General features: G+C 46.1%; 1 protein-coding gene and 1 long non-coding RNA gene across 2 annotated transcripts in view; both read right to left on the reverse strand.

The window, feature by feature from the left end:
• Positions 1-15,687, reverse strand: part of LOC139433155 (uncharacterized) — a 130,016-nt gene that overhangs the window by 50,293 nt on the left and 64,036 nt on the right. The window lies entirely within an intron of this gene.
• LOC117439650 (uncharacterized) lies at positions 4,128-5,739 on the reverse strand. Its single transcript, XM_071202015.1, has 4 exons — positions 5,722-5,739; positions 4,859-5,272; positions 4,439-4,762; positions 4,128-4,331 (listed from the first exon to the last, which is right to left on the reverse strand). The coding sequence occupies exons 1-4, from the start codon at positions 5,737-5,739 to the stop codon at positions 4,128-4,130; spliced, it is 960 nt and encodes a 319-aa protein (XP_071058116.1).

The following is a 15,687-nucleotide window of genomic DNA, read 5'->3' on the forward strand; positions in this document are numbered from 1 at the left end:
CAGCTGATGGGGAAACTTTATTGGACACACAGGTATGCTACTTAGGGGTGTTCACAGGCACAGTCCCTTTTAGCCAATTACTAACGAGTATTCTGTATTTGGATGTAGTGGTGTCATGTTGTGTAATTTCTCCTTGCAGTTTGTTTTAATGGGACAATATGTTCCCACAAGTAGTATCCCTTTTGTATTCTGACTGTTGTATTGGATGACAGGGTTTCAACTGTGCTGATGTAAATAAAGATTAGATACCTAAATTCAAGTCTAGACATGTTGACAAATAGAGTATAAGTTCTTCATAGAAAACATGTTGACTCTCAGTCCATCGTCCATCTCACATACAGTTTTCACATGATTGGGTGACATGCAATAACAGCAGCTGTAAAAGCCCCACATACTCCTCAAATATTGATCTAACCGTCTTTACATTACACACAGAGAGGGGCAATGCTCCCCTCTATGGTTCTCTGTCAATATTTAGGGAACATGTGATGCTGAATTCAAGGTTTAACTTGATTGCAGCATTAACCCTCCGGTATCATTCGATTGGACTAAGCAAATTAGTCATTCGAGACAAAAATGTCCACTGCAAAAGACTTTGATAAAAACATTATATTAAAAAGTTTTTTTCACAACTTTTTTGTGTTCAATCTTTAAAGCAACTTCCGCCCTAATAGAAAATACCAAAAATGTAATCATTTTCAGGATTTTAACCCTTTAAATGCCATTTTGAATACATGAAACCGCTGTTTTTTTTCATGATGAAAACAGAGAAAATGTGTTATTTTCCAAAAAATACATATCTGGGGACTGGCTCTTTTTTTTTATAACAGTCTTGGATATGTCAAAGATTAGCAACAAAATGGATTTGTTTGCATTATTAGTTTTTGCACAAAATCAGATTGAACAAAAAAGTTACAAATTAGTCATTCGGGACAAAAATGTCCACTTCCAAAAACTGCTCTAAAATGACAACAGATTAATATTTTTTAAAACTTTTTTGGGTTAAATCTTTCAATCAACTTCAGTCCTGATCAAAAATACCAAATGTTAAATTATGTTCAGGATGTTAACCCTTGAACTGCCAGTTTGAAAACATGAATTTGTGTTTTCTATGAAAAACATGCACAAAAAGGCAGTTATTTTCCATATAATAAATGTTGGGGGAGTCGGCTTTTTTTTTATCATAGTCTTGGATATATCAAAGATTAGCAACAACATTGATTTTGGTGGATAATTAGTTTTTGCACAGAATCAGATTAAACAAAAAAGTCACACATTAGCTACTCGCGGACAAAAATGTCCCATCCACTCCCATTATAACCACATCTTTTGATCTCTCCGCCATACCGGTATAAAATCATGCATTTTGTAATGTCAGGGTTTTATATTGGAGGAAAATAGTTCAATTTGTCCTTTTTACTCTATATTACCAGATGTGACATTTTACCATTGAATTACATGCTTGTCATTTCTTGGTTTCTTTGCCTGTTGTATAATGGGGCCCTGACAGACATTGGAATACATGTATGCAACTAATATGATGTAGGTGTGTTGGTATGGATGTGGAAGAGTGGTATCAGCTGAGAAATGTGTGTGTGTGTGTCTGGATGTACAGTGTGTGTGTGTGTGTGTGTGTACAGAGACAACAAACAGTAGATTTGGTTTACAGCAAGTCGCAGTTTTCACCTTATATCTTTCTTTCTTTCTCTCTCTTTCTCTCACTTCCTCATTCCCAAACTCATACCCACTCTTACATATTAAACCTCCTTATACCTTGTATGTGTGTGAGTGATTGTGTGTGAGAATGAGAAAGGAGTAAGTGTGCTCATGGCGTTTTGTTTTTCATTTGTGCTGTTTCATGTGTCTTTGAGGTAAACAGATGTAGAATAATAATAATAATAATAATAATAATAATCATTAAAGCTGCAAGCAGCATTGAGCGGGTCTTCGACGCTCTGCAGGCTGTTGTCCGCAGGCTGTTGTCCGCACGTCGATGTGTGTCTCGAGAACTCGGCCCTTGGCAAACGTGGGAAGTTTCAGGCCGATAGGACAATGTCTTTGAGTTACAGCAGTAATACAAACATTGTGTTTGATGGCGGGTGATCTGTCGCCATGGCAACGGTATTTGATGACACCCCATAATACGCATAGATGTGTTGAGGGCTGCATCGTTATCAAACCTGTGAAGTTTTGGGCCGTTTGGAGCATGTTAACTGGAGTTATGAGAAAACCGTGTTTGACGGTGACCATTTGGCGAAATTTTAAAACTGACACATATATGTCTCGAGGGGTTGACGGTTAGAACTCATGTAAAGTTTGAACAGTTTTTGACCATTTACACAGGAGTTATAGCAATATTGTGCTTAACAGAGAGGAATGTGTTGCCATGGCAACAGCTTTTGAGGAAAACTCACTATTGTCATATGGAGGTGTTGAAGGCAAGACCATTAACTGTAATCTGAAGTCTGGTGCCGTTTAGACGATTTTCCATCGAGTTATGACAACACTGTGGCTATGTCCCAATTCAGCGGCCGCATCCTCCTGAGGATGCATTCGAAGACCGCATACATCACGAAGGCTGTCCCAATTAAAAAAAAAGACAAGATTCCTCCGAATGCAGCCCACAAATGCAGCCTTCTATTCCCAGATTTTGAGGATACATCTGATGTACACTCCGCGGTGTACCATATCCCAGGATGCAATGGGCGACGGTGACGAATGAGTTTTTTTTAAAGAAAATGGCTTCTAACGTCCCGGCAACGGCTGAAGCTTCGGCTGGAGCTGGATTTGTTTTTAAATGTAAGTATAGGGTTTCAACTCACCCAAATAGTAAACGACATGAAACAGTAAACCGATTTAACTGTTTTATTTAAAGATACAGGCGATTGGAGATGTCTTCTTTATATTACATACATAAAATAATATGAAGTGAACATATTTCGACATGTTGTAAACCAGAACCATGGTTTTCATATTGTTGGGATTCATTATAAAGCTAATTTATTTATTTAACTGCTTTTGTTATACAAATCTTACTGCAACAATTTGTGTTGATAGGGAGCAAGGAGCAGACTGCTAAATTCATTCAAATGCGAGGGGATAATGAATCCCTCTTCACCGGGGCCAAATTCTCCGCGAGCATCGCTTGGAGGTAAGGCACAATATCCAGTTTGTATCGTTCTTATTTTATGAATCATCCCTCATTTCATACACTCCATTCTAATAAAACAACTAGTATTGTCTAGTACCGGGACTTCTGATTTTTACCCATCTGCGTACCGTTAGTTCTTACTGCGTACCGGCACCTCATGACGCATCTAGGTACGCATCTTTGTTGTGTTTATGCTTAGTTGCAACACCCATTGTGTTTTTTTTTGTAATGCCATGATTGTTTTACTCTGCCTTTAGGATTGCAAATACCCAGGGTCAGGAGAGGGAGTCGGTGGGAAACCCACTGCTGCAACTTGGCCGTGGTTTGTCCGAATGGATGAGATATTAGGACAGAGGCCCTCTATCTGCCCGCCTGTCCTAATATCCTCTATTCCAGACGACACGCCGCGGCCAAGTTCAGCAGTGGGGGACCAAGAGGAGGACGAGGAAGAGGATCAGGTTGAGGCAGGGCCATCCCGGCCTAAAAGGAAAAGAAAGGATGGGCTAATGGACCTCATCAGAGAGGACATGAAGCAGCAGAGGGAGGAGAACAGGGAGAACCTTAACAGGCTTTTTTCTCTCCTAGAAAAATTAGTAGATAAATAAATAAATGTAATTAGCAATATGAAACTTATAATTTATTTGATGGAACAACATACAAATGAAACAACATACAAATAAAACAACATTTAAACTATATACACATTCAGGCTGAGCAGGGAGTCCATGGTGGTGCTGCTGGACCTGGCTGCCACAATTAAGACCCTGGTGTCCTCTGACGGTGGGTGGGGCATCATGCAGGGTGGTCTCCAGAGCTGTTGGGGATGCTTCTCTCCACAGTACATCGGATTGTCCATTAGAGCAATCGACGGCTGCCATGTCTCTAAGATGTTTTCAGCAGCAGATAAGAACAAAAGATGTATATAAATATTGCGCACGGTTATTTTATCACAGCTCGTCAATTGTTTTACATACCTTTACACATAATCGTGGTCACCAGGAACCTCCTCCAGGGCAGACACCTCCGCAGACAGTTGGTCCCGCCAAGGAGCACCACTGACTGCCTCCAACACATTCTCCCCCTCATCCTCCGCTACATCCTCCACAATGTCCTCTTCTGGGGCCATGATGTCGCCGGCCCCAATACAGATGTTGTGGAGGACGGCACATGCTGTTATGATCTGAAATTTAAAAATTGGCAGAAATATATAAATATATATATATGTTATACCTCATGTTAGATCTACTCTTCAGTATTATCAAAATGTCCTAATGAGTGATTACTTACTTGAGGAACGAAGGTGTGGTGCACCTCCAGCGCTTGCTGGAAGATACTCCTGAATCGTGTGTTCATCACCCCGAAGGCACGCTCGATGATGGAGCGTGCCCGGGAGTGATGGCTGTTGAAGCGCTGGGGTCCCACACCTTGCAGCGGCCGTTTGTAGGGAGTGATGAGGGGGAGTGGATGTTGGAGACAGGGGTACCCCCCGTCTGCGAGGATATAGTGCCCTGGAGGAGGGTAGAGTGCCTGCCGATAGAGTGGGCTGTGGCGGAGCACTCTAGAGTCATGGACTGACCCTGGCCAGCCCACGTACGTGTCGATGAAGCGGCCCTGATGGTCACAAACAGCCTGCAGCAAAATGGAGCTGAACAATTTTCTGTTTCTATAGCAGTGACCATCAGGGCCGCTTGGTGGCACGATGCGGACATGGCAGCCGTCGATTGCTCCAGCAGCTTTTCTGAAGGCTCTGTGTCTGGCCAGCCCTGCGAACCCACGCGACACAGCCTCCAGGTCTTCTGCTGTCCTGGGGAGGTGGATGACCTGGTGGCAAATGGCCACCACCTCCTCAGTCACTCTGTGGACAATCCGATGTACCGTGGATCTAGGCATCCCAAAAACTCTGGAGACCACCCTGCATGATGCCCCACTTGCCAGCCAGAACAGGAACACCAGGGTCTCAATTGTGGCCCCCCATCCATGTCTCCTGTCCTGACCCAGGAGTTCCAGCAGCACCTTCAGGGACTCCCTGCTCAGCCTGAAATCAGGGCGTGTGTCCTGGTCATTAAAAAACCTGTCCAGGACAGGGATGCTTAGGTTGACCCTGCAATACAGGGGCCTTGGCTGGTAGAGGGAAAGGTTGATAAAAAAGGGTTAAATAAGTGAAGAGCATTTTTGTTCTATGTTTATACATATATCTATTGACATGTTTATATATATATATATATATATGTTTATTGATATATACACACACAAATATATACGTGTATATATATATACTAATATATATATGTATATATACTCAAGCTATACTCAACCTGAAATACAATTTGTATCAGTATTATGCTAATAACATTACTGTTAGCTAAAAATACAGTAGATACATATATTCTGTGTTTGTGTATACATATATCTCTATAGACATGTTTATATATATATATACACAAGCTATACTCAACCTGAGAAATAACATTTTAAACATTTATTATAGGCTAATATTAACATTAATGTTAGCTAAAAATACAGTACATATATATTTTATATAATATGATAATAGATATAAGTATCAGTACCTGGACATGGTCTTCCATTAATCTGAAATAGATGGTCCGTCTGGTGTGACCTTGGGAAATTAATGTCAACATATTGAACATCACCAAAAAAAGCACTATCTCTGACTCCATATTGAACCGTTTGAAAATATTTTGCCTAATGTCAGAAATTATTACCGGCACTTCTGACTGCAGCTGGTTGCTAGGTGACGGGGTCGGCAAAAGGTAAGGATAACTGCCGGTGACGTACCAGGAAATGCTCCGTAGACCGTCTCATTTCGCATTCCGCGGTGGACCCACGTCGGTTGGGTCCTCCGCAAAATTCAAAGGCTGGGTCCTCAGGAGGATGCAGCTGCTGAATTGGGACACAGCTTGTGTTTCATGGCGAGGGATCTGTCGCCATGGCAACGGCATATGATGACATCCCATAATTGGCTTAGAGCTGTTGAGGGCCGGACCATTAGCCATCATATGAAGTCTGGTGCCGTTTGGACGATTTTCCATTGAATTACAACAACATGATATTATTTGGCGAGGGATGCGTTGTCATGGAAACGGCACATGATGACATCCCATAATTGGCGTAGAGCTGTTGAGGGCCGGACCATTAGCCATCATATGAATTCTGGTGCCGTTTGGACGATTTCCCATTGAATTACAAGAACACCAGGTTTTTTGGCGAGGAGAAGCGTTGCCATGGAAACGGCATATGATGACATCCCATAATTGACATAGTGCTGTTGAGGGCCGGACTAGGAGCCATCATATGAAGTCTGGTGGCGTTTGGAATTAATGATAGTCTGAAGCATGGTGCCGTTAGGACGATTTTCCATTGAATTACGACAATACCATGTTTCATGGCGAGGGATCTGTCGCCATGGCAACGGCATATGATGACATCCCATAATTAACATAGAGCTGTTGAGGGCCGGCCCATTAATGATAGTCTGAAGTCTGGTGCTGTTTGGACCATTTTCCATTGAATTACAACAACATGGTATTATTTGGCGAGGGATGCGTTGCCATGGAAACGGCATATGGTGACATCCCATAATTGACAGAGCTGTTGAGGGCCGGACCATTAATGATAGTCTGAAGTCTGGTGGCGTTTGGACGATTTTCCATTGACTTAAGACAACATTGTGTTTTATGCCATGGAAACGACAAATGGTGAGATTTCAGATTTCACGTAGAGCTGTTGAGGCATGGACCGGTGATATAAAAGTGAAGATTGGGGGACGATGGGACCGTGTCCATTGGAGTTACAGCGACACCGTGTTTCATGTCGAAGGATCCGTTGTCATGGTAACGCCACATTAAGTAACATCAGATTTGACTTAGAGCTGTTCAGGGCCGCAGTGTCAACCATCACGTGAAGTTTGGTGGCGTTCTGAGCTTGTCAGTTTGAGTTATGACATCATCGTGTTCCATGGCGAGGGATCGCCTAGCATCGAGCGAACGCGAACTTTGGCGCCAAATAACGGCTACGCCGTGCGAAAGAAAAACATTTCTGTGACAACTTCCTCCGCAGGAGGACGATAGGAAGACCATCACGCACACCTATCGCAGAGTCCACGGGTGAAGCTACTCCAACCCTGTGTGATGCACCGAGGATGGGCTCCAACAATGCCACACGCAGATCCATCCAACTGCGGGAGACCTTCAGCTCCTATTTGAATGAGGAGGGTGCAGTGTGATGGCAGCATAGAGTGGTGTAGGGTCACCATTGTCTCCAAACCAAAAGCTCTTTTAAGAGCTACCCATATTTTCTTTAAAAAGCAAATATTCCAAATGAGCCATTTTAAAATCAACCATTCCTAATAAACATGTTTCCTGAATTGATATTATGATATGACTAACAACCTTTTTCCTTCAGTCCTGTTTTTAGTGATACACATTACAACAGGTTTTCACCTGAACAATTACAGAAGACAGCACATTATATATCGACATACATGAAGCTTCTGGTATGTTGCAACCTAAGGTTGCAACTGACAAACCACATGAACAAGTCAAGACACAGTATAGCCAAAACATACTTTAAATAACTTTTATTTATGTAATGTTGTGAGTGAAGTGTGTGATGAGTGATGAGTGTAAAAACATGTCATGTGGATCAGTATCAGTATGTAATTATCAATCAATCAATGTTTATTTATATAGCCCAATATCACAAATGTTACATTTGTCTCAGTGGTCTTCACAGTGTGTACAGAATATCAGTATGACAATACGACACCCTCTGTCCTTAGACCCTCACATCGTACAAGGAAAAACTTCCAAAGAAAACCCAGTTTAAAGGGAAAAATGGGAGAAACCTCAGGGAGAGCAACAGAGGAGGGATCCCTCTCCCAGGACGGACAGACGTGCAATAGATGCCGTGTGTAAATTAATAAATTAATAAATGTTCCAGCTCTGCTGCCTCCAGGACCGCCTCGTGTATTTTGAATCTGAGCCTCAGCCTATTTCTCCTGCTGATCAGCCTCATGGTGGGCAAGAGACGCCGGAAAAAGAGCAGGTCTTCGTCTTCCTCCACCACTGGTGGTGGGGGTGACATCTAGCATTGGACCTACGATCAAAAGCAGATTCTCCTCAAAGGAGGACATCTCCCTTCCCCTTCTCTTTTTCCCCCGGAATGCGACTCTCGCCTGTGCTGGCTGACTGGCCGGCTGACTGGCCGGCTGACCGCCCGGCTGACTGGCTGGCTGGCTGACTAGCAGGCTGACTGGCGGAGACGGACCGCTATGCTACCCACAATTCAGTTCGGCGAAAAAGCGAGGCAACGTGACGTCACCCCATTCAAAGTGAATGGGCAGATTGAAGCTGTCGACGCTGTAGTGTGGACGGGCCGTAAGATGAAGAGGAGCTTCTCTGTGGGACAAGAGGTCTCATGCAGCCCGTAACTTCAGCTGCAGGACTCATCCTCTGAAACAGAAACACCCTGAGAAGGAGAATCTGGTGTGGATCTGCCTGAACTGTGCTTGAAAGGAGTCAGCACAAGGATAAAACACTTTTTTGCCAAACAGTTAAAGTGCCAGTGAAGTGCATTTGTTTGCGGCAAAATGAAATGGCAGTTTCATTCCTTACATATCATTGTGCCTGTTCATGGCTAAAATAATTTTAATTATTGATTAATTAATTATGAAAAATAAAAAAAAAAAATAATAATAACGGCCGTCTGAGCCTACCGGAAGTTGCAGACGATAGCGGCGGTGACGTCACAAGATGGGCCCAGTTGTGATTGTAAACATGGCGGAGACTTTGGAAAGTGATACAAGTGTGAGAGAAATGATTGATTTTGACAGTTTTTTCTCGATTTAATTCCATTTCCTGCCTTTCTACAAATATATTAGGGACTATAGTGTTAACAAATCCAAGAAAAATGTGTAATGTACATAATGAGTGTGCACACTTATCTAGTATCCTATCCATGTGAACCTGTTTTATTTGTGATGACCTCATACCCTCACCCGGGAAGATGTTTTTCTTTAAATTGAAGTTAAAGGCATCAATCTGGTGCACTTTGAGGGCAACATTAAGAGATTTATGGATACAGCTCTCAACACTCATATCAAACATATATTTCAATAATCAAAAAACATTGGAAGGATTTCTTAACCTATTTTACACAACTAACATAGATGGAAATATTTGTTTACATAGATGACCAAACCAACTGAGATAACTTAGGCTACAGTTTACAATCTAATCACTCAGAGTCCTTTACCTCCCTGAGCTGACATTATCTCTCTCAGTCCAACAGGAGAGGACTCTCCCTCTTGAAACAGCTAATCTCCGTTAGCTCCGAGCTAGCACTAGATGCTAACAACAACCCTGTAACTCTCTCAGTCTCTCTTTCTCTCGAATCGACCAGTGGCCTTTATTTGTCATGAACAATCAACGAATCTACGAAACAATGACACCAGCCAGACTCACCTTCATCTTTTGGGAACAGAAACATCGCCACTTCGGCAGACTTGACATTACTACAGCCAGCGGCAATGCATCGCTTCCCGTGTGTTTTTCCTCCCATTTTCTTCACTGTCGCCTCCATTGTCAGGTTTTCTCGATTGGCAATCACTTCCAGTCGACTCCGACACACTTTCCAGTAAAATACTCGAGTAACACTCGAGTAACAAGAATATTCGTTGCGCCGCCATGTGAAGCCATGCTTAGAGAAATGATCAGATGCTTGTGGCGGAGTCTGATCGTTCTTCGTCTGACCCTTCCCCTGAAAGTGGAGAGGACACAGAGGATCCCATCCCGTAGCTGCGCTACATTTTTTAAAGAAAAGACGGAGCGGCTCTACCTGTTGCTGCCTGCGATCTGCGATCTACGGAGGCCTGCTCCCACCTGTAGAATACGGCTGTACTGGAGAGGTTTTTACCCCGGAGTCGTCGCGGAGAGACGGAGTGGATCCACGCTTCGGGCTTGGCCTGCTTCCACGGGGCGTGTGCTGCTGTGCGGAGGAGGATTTTACCACGGCTGGGGCCTGCTTTCCACCTGTCCTGGTTCTGCTGTTGCAGAGGCCTGCTTTCACCCCGGGGATACCACGGAGGGACCGGAGCGCTTCCACGCTGCTGTTTTCGCCTGTCCTTTGCTGCTGTGCTGATTTTGCTCCAGGATAATCGCGGATACTGTGTGCTGGTCTGGGAAATGGCCCATATCGGAATTCTGCTGTGCCTGTTAACTGTTTTGGACTATGAGAAGATCTCTAGTCATTCTGAGAGGTCTACTGGATTCAGGTCTGTTCTGCCACCCGCAGTGGGCATCCCCTGCAAAGGTTCGGATGTGTTGCTCAAACAATTACCGGTTGCCTTGTCACAGACAATTGTTACGAATGGGTGAAGCAGGTAGGACTCAAATGCAGAATAACGAAAAGCGAGCTTTATTAAATACTATAAAGCTGTGGCAAAAACAAGGCAGACTCCAAAATATCCAAACCAACAAGCAGCACAAGGAACACAGACCGTGGAATAACATGGAGGGGAAACAATGAACCGACATGGAACACAGGGGAAGACTAGACTAAATACACAGAAGGGTAATCACAGAACAAGACACAGCTGGGCAGGGGAGGAGAAACACAAGGACAACAGGTGAACACCATCGGGTAATCAGGGAGGGAAACAGACAGAAAGCAGACAGGCAGGAAACGGGGGTGAACACTTTACACAATAAAACAGGAAACCCAAAGACAAGAAAAACACCAACACAGACAAAACTACAAACGTGACATAACATGAGAATCGTGACAGAACCCCCCCCTCAAGGGACGGATCCCAGACGTCCCAAAAAAAGGTCCAGCAGGGTGGGTGGAGGGGGACCGGAGGGAGGACACATAACTAGGGCCAAGAAAGGGTGGGTGGAGGGGGTCTGGAGGACGGGTCTCGGGCGGACGGCCCGGGGGAAAGGCAGAGACCAAGGAGGGGGTCTCGGGCGGAAGGCCCGGGAGCAAGGCAGAGACCAAGGACGGGGTCTCGGGTGGAAGGCCCGGGGGAAAGGCAGAGACCAAGGAGGGGGTCTCGGGTGGACGGCCTGGGGGCAAGGCAAAGTTCAAAAAGGGGCGAAGGCCACAGCGGGCAAACTCAGGGGGCCGAGCATGAGGGCAAAAGCAGCGGCAGGAAGAGTCAGGGGGCCGGGCCCGAGGACGAAGACCACAGCTCTCAGGGGGCCGGGCTCGAGGGCGAAGACCGCGGCTCTCAGGGGGCCGGGCTCTCAGGGGGCCGGGCTCGAGGGCGAAGACCAGACAGCTCCGGAGGCCGGGCAGGACCCGGTGTCGGCCGAACAGGAACCGGAGCCAGTGGGACAGGCTTCGGCAGGATCCCCCACGGAAGAGGACCAGGAGTTGGCAGGACCCCCGGCGAGACAGGTGATGGTGGGGCCTCCAACGGAACAGGACAAGGGGTTGGCAGGACCCCTGGCAGAAGAGTTGTCGGTGGGACCCCCAGAGGAACAGGACATAGGATTGGCAGGACCCCCAGAGGAACAGGACATAGGATTGGCAGGACCCCCGGCAGAAGAGTAGTTGGCAGGACCCCCGGCAGGAGAGTAGTCGGCGGGACCTCCAACGGGACAGGACAAGGAGCTGGCAGGACCCCCGGCAGAAGAGGAGTCGGCGGGGCCTCCAACGGCACAGGACAAAGGGTTGGCAGGACCCCCGGCAGGAGAGCAGTCGGTGGGACCTCCAACGAGATGGGACAAGGAGCTGGCAGGACCCCCGGCAGGAGAGCAGACGGCGGGACCTCCAACGGGACGGGACAAAGGGTTGGCAGGACCCCCGGCAGGAGAGTAGTCGGCGGGGCCCCCAACGGCACAGGACATAGGATTGGCAGGACCCCCGGCAGGAGAGTAGATGGCGGGACCTCCAACGAGACAGGACAAGAAGCTGGCAGGACCCCCGGCAGGAGAGTAGACGGCGGGACCTCCAACGGGACAGACATACGATTGGCAGGACCCCCGGCAGAGGAGTAGTCGACGGGGCCTCCAACGGGACAGGACATGGAGTTGGCAGGACCCCCAGCGGAACCTCCAACGGACCAGGACATTGGGTAGGGACTTGAGACGTGACTCGAGAGGGGAACTAGAGACGGAACTCCAGAGGGGACTAGAGGAGAGACTAGAGGAGGGAACTCGAGAGGGGACTTGAGAGGGGACTCGAGGAGGGACTAGAGGAGGGACTAAAGGAGGGACTAGAGCAGGGACTAAAGGAGGGACTAGAGGAGGGAACTCGAGAGGGGACTGGAGAGGGGACTCGAGAAGTGACTAGAGGAGGGAGTAGAGATGGGACTAGGGAATTGACTAGAGGCGGGACTTGAGTAGGGACTAGAGATGGAACTCGAGAGGGGACTGGAGAGGGGACTTGAGATGGGACTAGAGAAGGGACTAGAGAAGGGACTAGGGAAGGGACTCTGGAAGGGACTTGGGAAGGGACTAGAGATGGGACTAGAGAAGTGACTAGAGGTGGGACTAGAGAAGGGACTAGGAAAGTGACCTGAGGAGGGACTAGGGAAGGGACTAGAGGAGGGACTATGGCAGCTGGGACCAGGACTGGGGCCGGAACCATGGCTGCTGGGGCCAGAACTGGGGCTGTAACCATGGTTGCTGAGGCCGGAACCAGGGCCGGAACCATGGCCGCTGTGACCGGCACTGGAGCCGGAGCCGCTGGAGTAGGGGCTGGAATCCTGGCCTTGCATCTTCCAGAGACCTTTTGGAGGCTCCGTGGACCTCCAAACGCCAGACGGGTTCCTGAGAAAAGGTCTGAGGTTGGAACTGGAGCCGCTGGAACCGGAACAGAGGCCTGGACCATGGCTGTGTGGGCCAGGTAATCGAGCAAGGAAACATAGCTCTGCGGGCCGGTACTGGTGCATGGATCCATGGCTGTGGAAACCGGAACTGAAGCCGGGATCATGGCTGTTGGAGCACGGGCTGGAATCCTGGCCCTGCGTCTCCTAGAGGCTTTTTGGAGACTCTGTGGACCTTCAACAGGACAGTAGTCGGATCCCAGGAAAGGGTTATAAGCTTGTGACAATTCTTCAGGGCTACTTGTAAAGGTTTGTAGCCACTCAGGCAACAAGCTCCTGAGCCAGGGCTTGCGAGCAACCTCCCGGCGTGCCTCCTTCAAAGCAGCCTCTTTACCCCGTCTAGATGAGGCGTTCTTCCAGGTGTAAAAAATGTACTCCAGAGAGTACCCGAGACATTCCGCCTGTGGGGCCAAAACATTAAAATCTGCTGAGTCCAAATGTGGTCGGTTCATTCTGTTACGAATGGGTGAAGCAGGTAGGACTCAAATGCAGAATAACGAAAAGCGAGCTTTATTAAATACTATAAAGCTGTGGCAAAAACAAGGCAGACTCCAAAATATCCAAACCAACAAGCAGCACAAGGAACACAGACCGTGGAATAACATGGAGGGGAAACAATGAACCGACATGGAACACAGGGGAAGACTAGACTAAATACACAGAAGGGTAATCACAGAACAAGACACAGCTGGGCAGGGGAGGAGAAACACAAGGACAACAGGTGAACACCATCGGGTAATCAGGGAGGGAAACAGACAGAAAGCAGACAGGCAGGAAACGGGGGTGAACACTTTACACAATAAAACAGGAAACCCAAAGACAAGAAAAACACCAACACAGACAAAACTACAAACGTGACATAACATGAGAATCGTGACAACAATCTGCTCGACAAAATATGTTTGTCTTTTTTGTTTTCCTGCGATGATGGTTCTTCAGGACTGCTTCTTAAGCTCAAATCGCACGCCTGGTTTTGTTGTTGTTATTACTGTCAGGAAATGTACAACCTAACCCTGGTCCGCCCTGTAGTAGTAGTCAGATCGCTACTCCTGCTGATTTTAAAGCTAGGTCTGGGTTGGGTTTCATCCACTTGAATGTGCGCAGTCTGTTAGTTAAACTAGATTTTGTCCGTATCTGGGCGAGCTCGACTGACGCTGACGTCATTGTTTTATCAGAAACATGGCTAAACAAAATCTATTTTGGCCTCTGACATTGCCTTAAATGGTTTTAATATGTATCGTACCGACCGGCCTAATAAAGGTGGTGGCGTTGCCATTTATGTTAAGAATAAGTTCAGTGTAACCACATTAGTTTCCAAATCGATCAGTAAGCAATTTGAATATTTAGCCATAAATATAGAAGTGGCAAAGGGTCAACAGGTCATGGTAGTGAGTTGTTACAGACCCCCCTCAGCTGGCAAGGACTCCTTGTCTTCGCTAGCAAATAATTTATCACAACTAGACTACAAGGAAATAGTGCTACTTGGAGATTTTAACTGGGACTGGTTAACTGCAGTGTCAGAGGATTTTAACCTTTGTATCTCTTTAAATGTTACTCAGATTGTTGACAGTCCTACTCGCCCTAACATTAAGTTCCCTAATAAATCCTCCCTAATTGATCTCATTTTAACTAATGTTCCCCATAAATATTCATCTGTGGGAGTATTTGCAAATGATCTGAGTGATCACTGTGTTGTAGCCACAATTAGGGACACTAAGGTCCAAAAGGTTAAACCTCGCATAATCATTAAGAGAGACAAAAAACATTTTGTGGAGCAGGGTTTTGTGCATGATCTGTTCGGGTTCGATTGGGGTAAAATCGATCTGTGTGCTGATGTAGAAACCGCATGGACTTATTTTTATCTTGATTCTATGGAGATCATTGATCATTGAACCCCTGCGTACATTTAGAGTTAAGGGACGTGACAATCCTTGGTTTTCTGCTAATCTGTCCAGTCTCCTTCATGAGAGAAACAAGGCCTGGGCAAAGGCTAGGAAATCAGGCTCAGAGGTAGAATGGCTGCATTTTAGGCAGCTAAGGAATAGCTTAACTTCACATGTCAAAAGTGCAAAATCAAAGTACTATCTGTCAGTAACCACAAAGAATCTGAATAATACTGGAACATTTTGGAAAGCCATTAAATCGTTATCCACCGGCGATATCCGTAATGAGCTACCTCTGTGCATTACCACAGCATCTGGCCCTATATCGGACAGGGCTACTATGCTAAATTGCTTTAATGAGCATTTTGTGTCCTGTGGTTCTCTATTTGATCCTGTCACTAACTCTGCTTCTGTGAACACTACAGTATGTGACTCTGAAAAACGTGTGTTGGAAAACCCTTTTAGTTTTACCCCTTTTACTGTTGATGTTGTTCGTGAAGCTTTAACCAAGTTAGATCCTAAGAAACCGGCTGGCCCGGACAACTTAGAACCTTTCTTTTTAAAGATAGCTGCAGATTTGATTGCTCCACCTCTCACTACTCTTTTTAACCTCTCCCTCAGCACTAACACAATTCCAAAATTGTGGAAGTCAGCGTATGTCCTGCCTTTGCTAAAAGGAGGGGATGCCACCTTATTAAATAACTATAGGCCAATCTCTAAGTTGTCAGTTCTGGCTAAGGTTCTTGAACGCTTAGTGAGTGAACAGGTAAAGGTGTTTTTATGTACAAATGACATCCTGT

This window comes from Pseudochaenichthys georgianus, chromosome 24 (genome assembly GCF_902827115.2).
Source record: "Pseudochaenichthys georgianus chromosome 24, fPseGeo1.2, whole genome shotgun sequence".
In the NCBI taxonomy this organism is placed as follows: Eukaryota; Metazoa; Chordata; class Actinopteri; order Perciformes; family Channichthyidae; genus Pseudochaenichthys; species Pseudochaenichthys georgianus.

Excerpts from the sequence above, each read along its gene's own strand:
- LOC117439650 (XM_071202015.1), bottom strand. Across the intron at positions 4,763-4,858 it reads GAGCAATCGACGGCTGCCAT|GGCCGCTTCATCGACACGTA; the intron begins GTCCGCATCGTG and ends TGTGACCATCAG. Across the intron at positions 4,332-4,438 it reads ACCACACCTTCGTTCCTCAA|ATCATAACAGCATGTGCCGT; the intron begins GTAAGTAATCAC and ends TTTAAATTTCAG.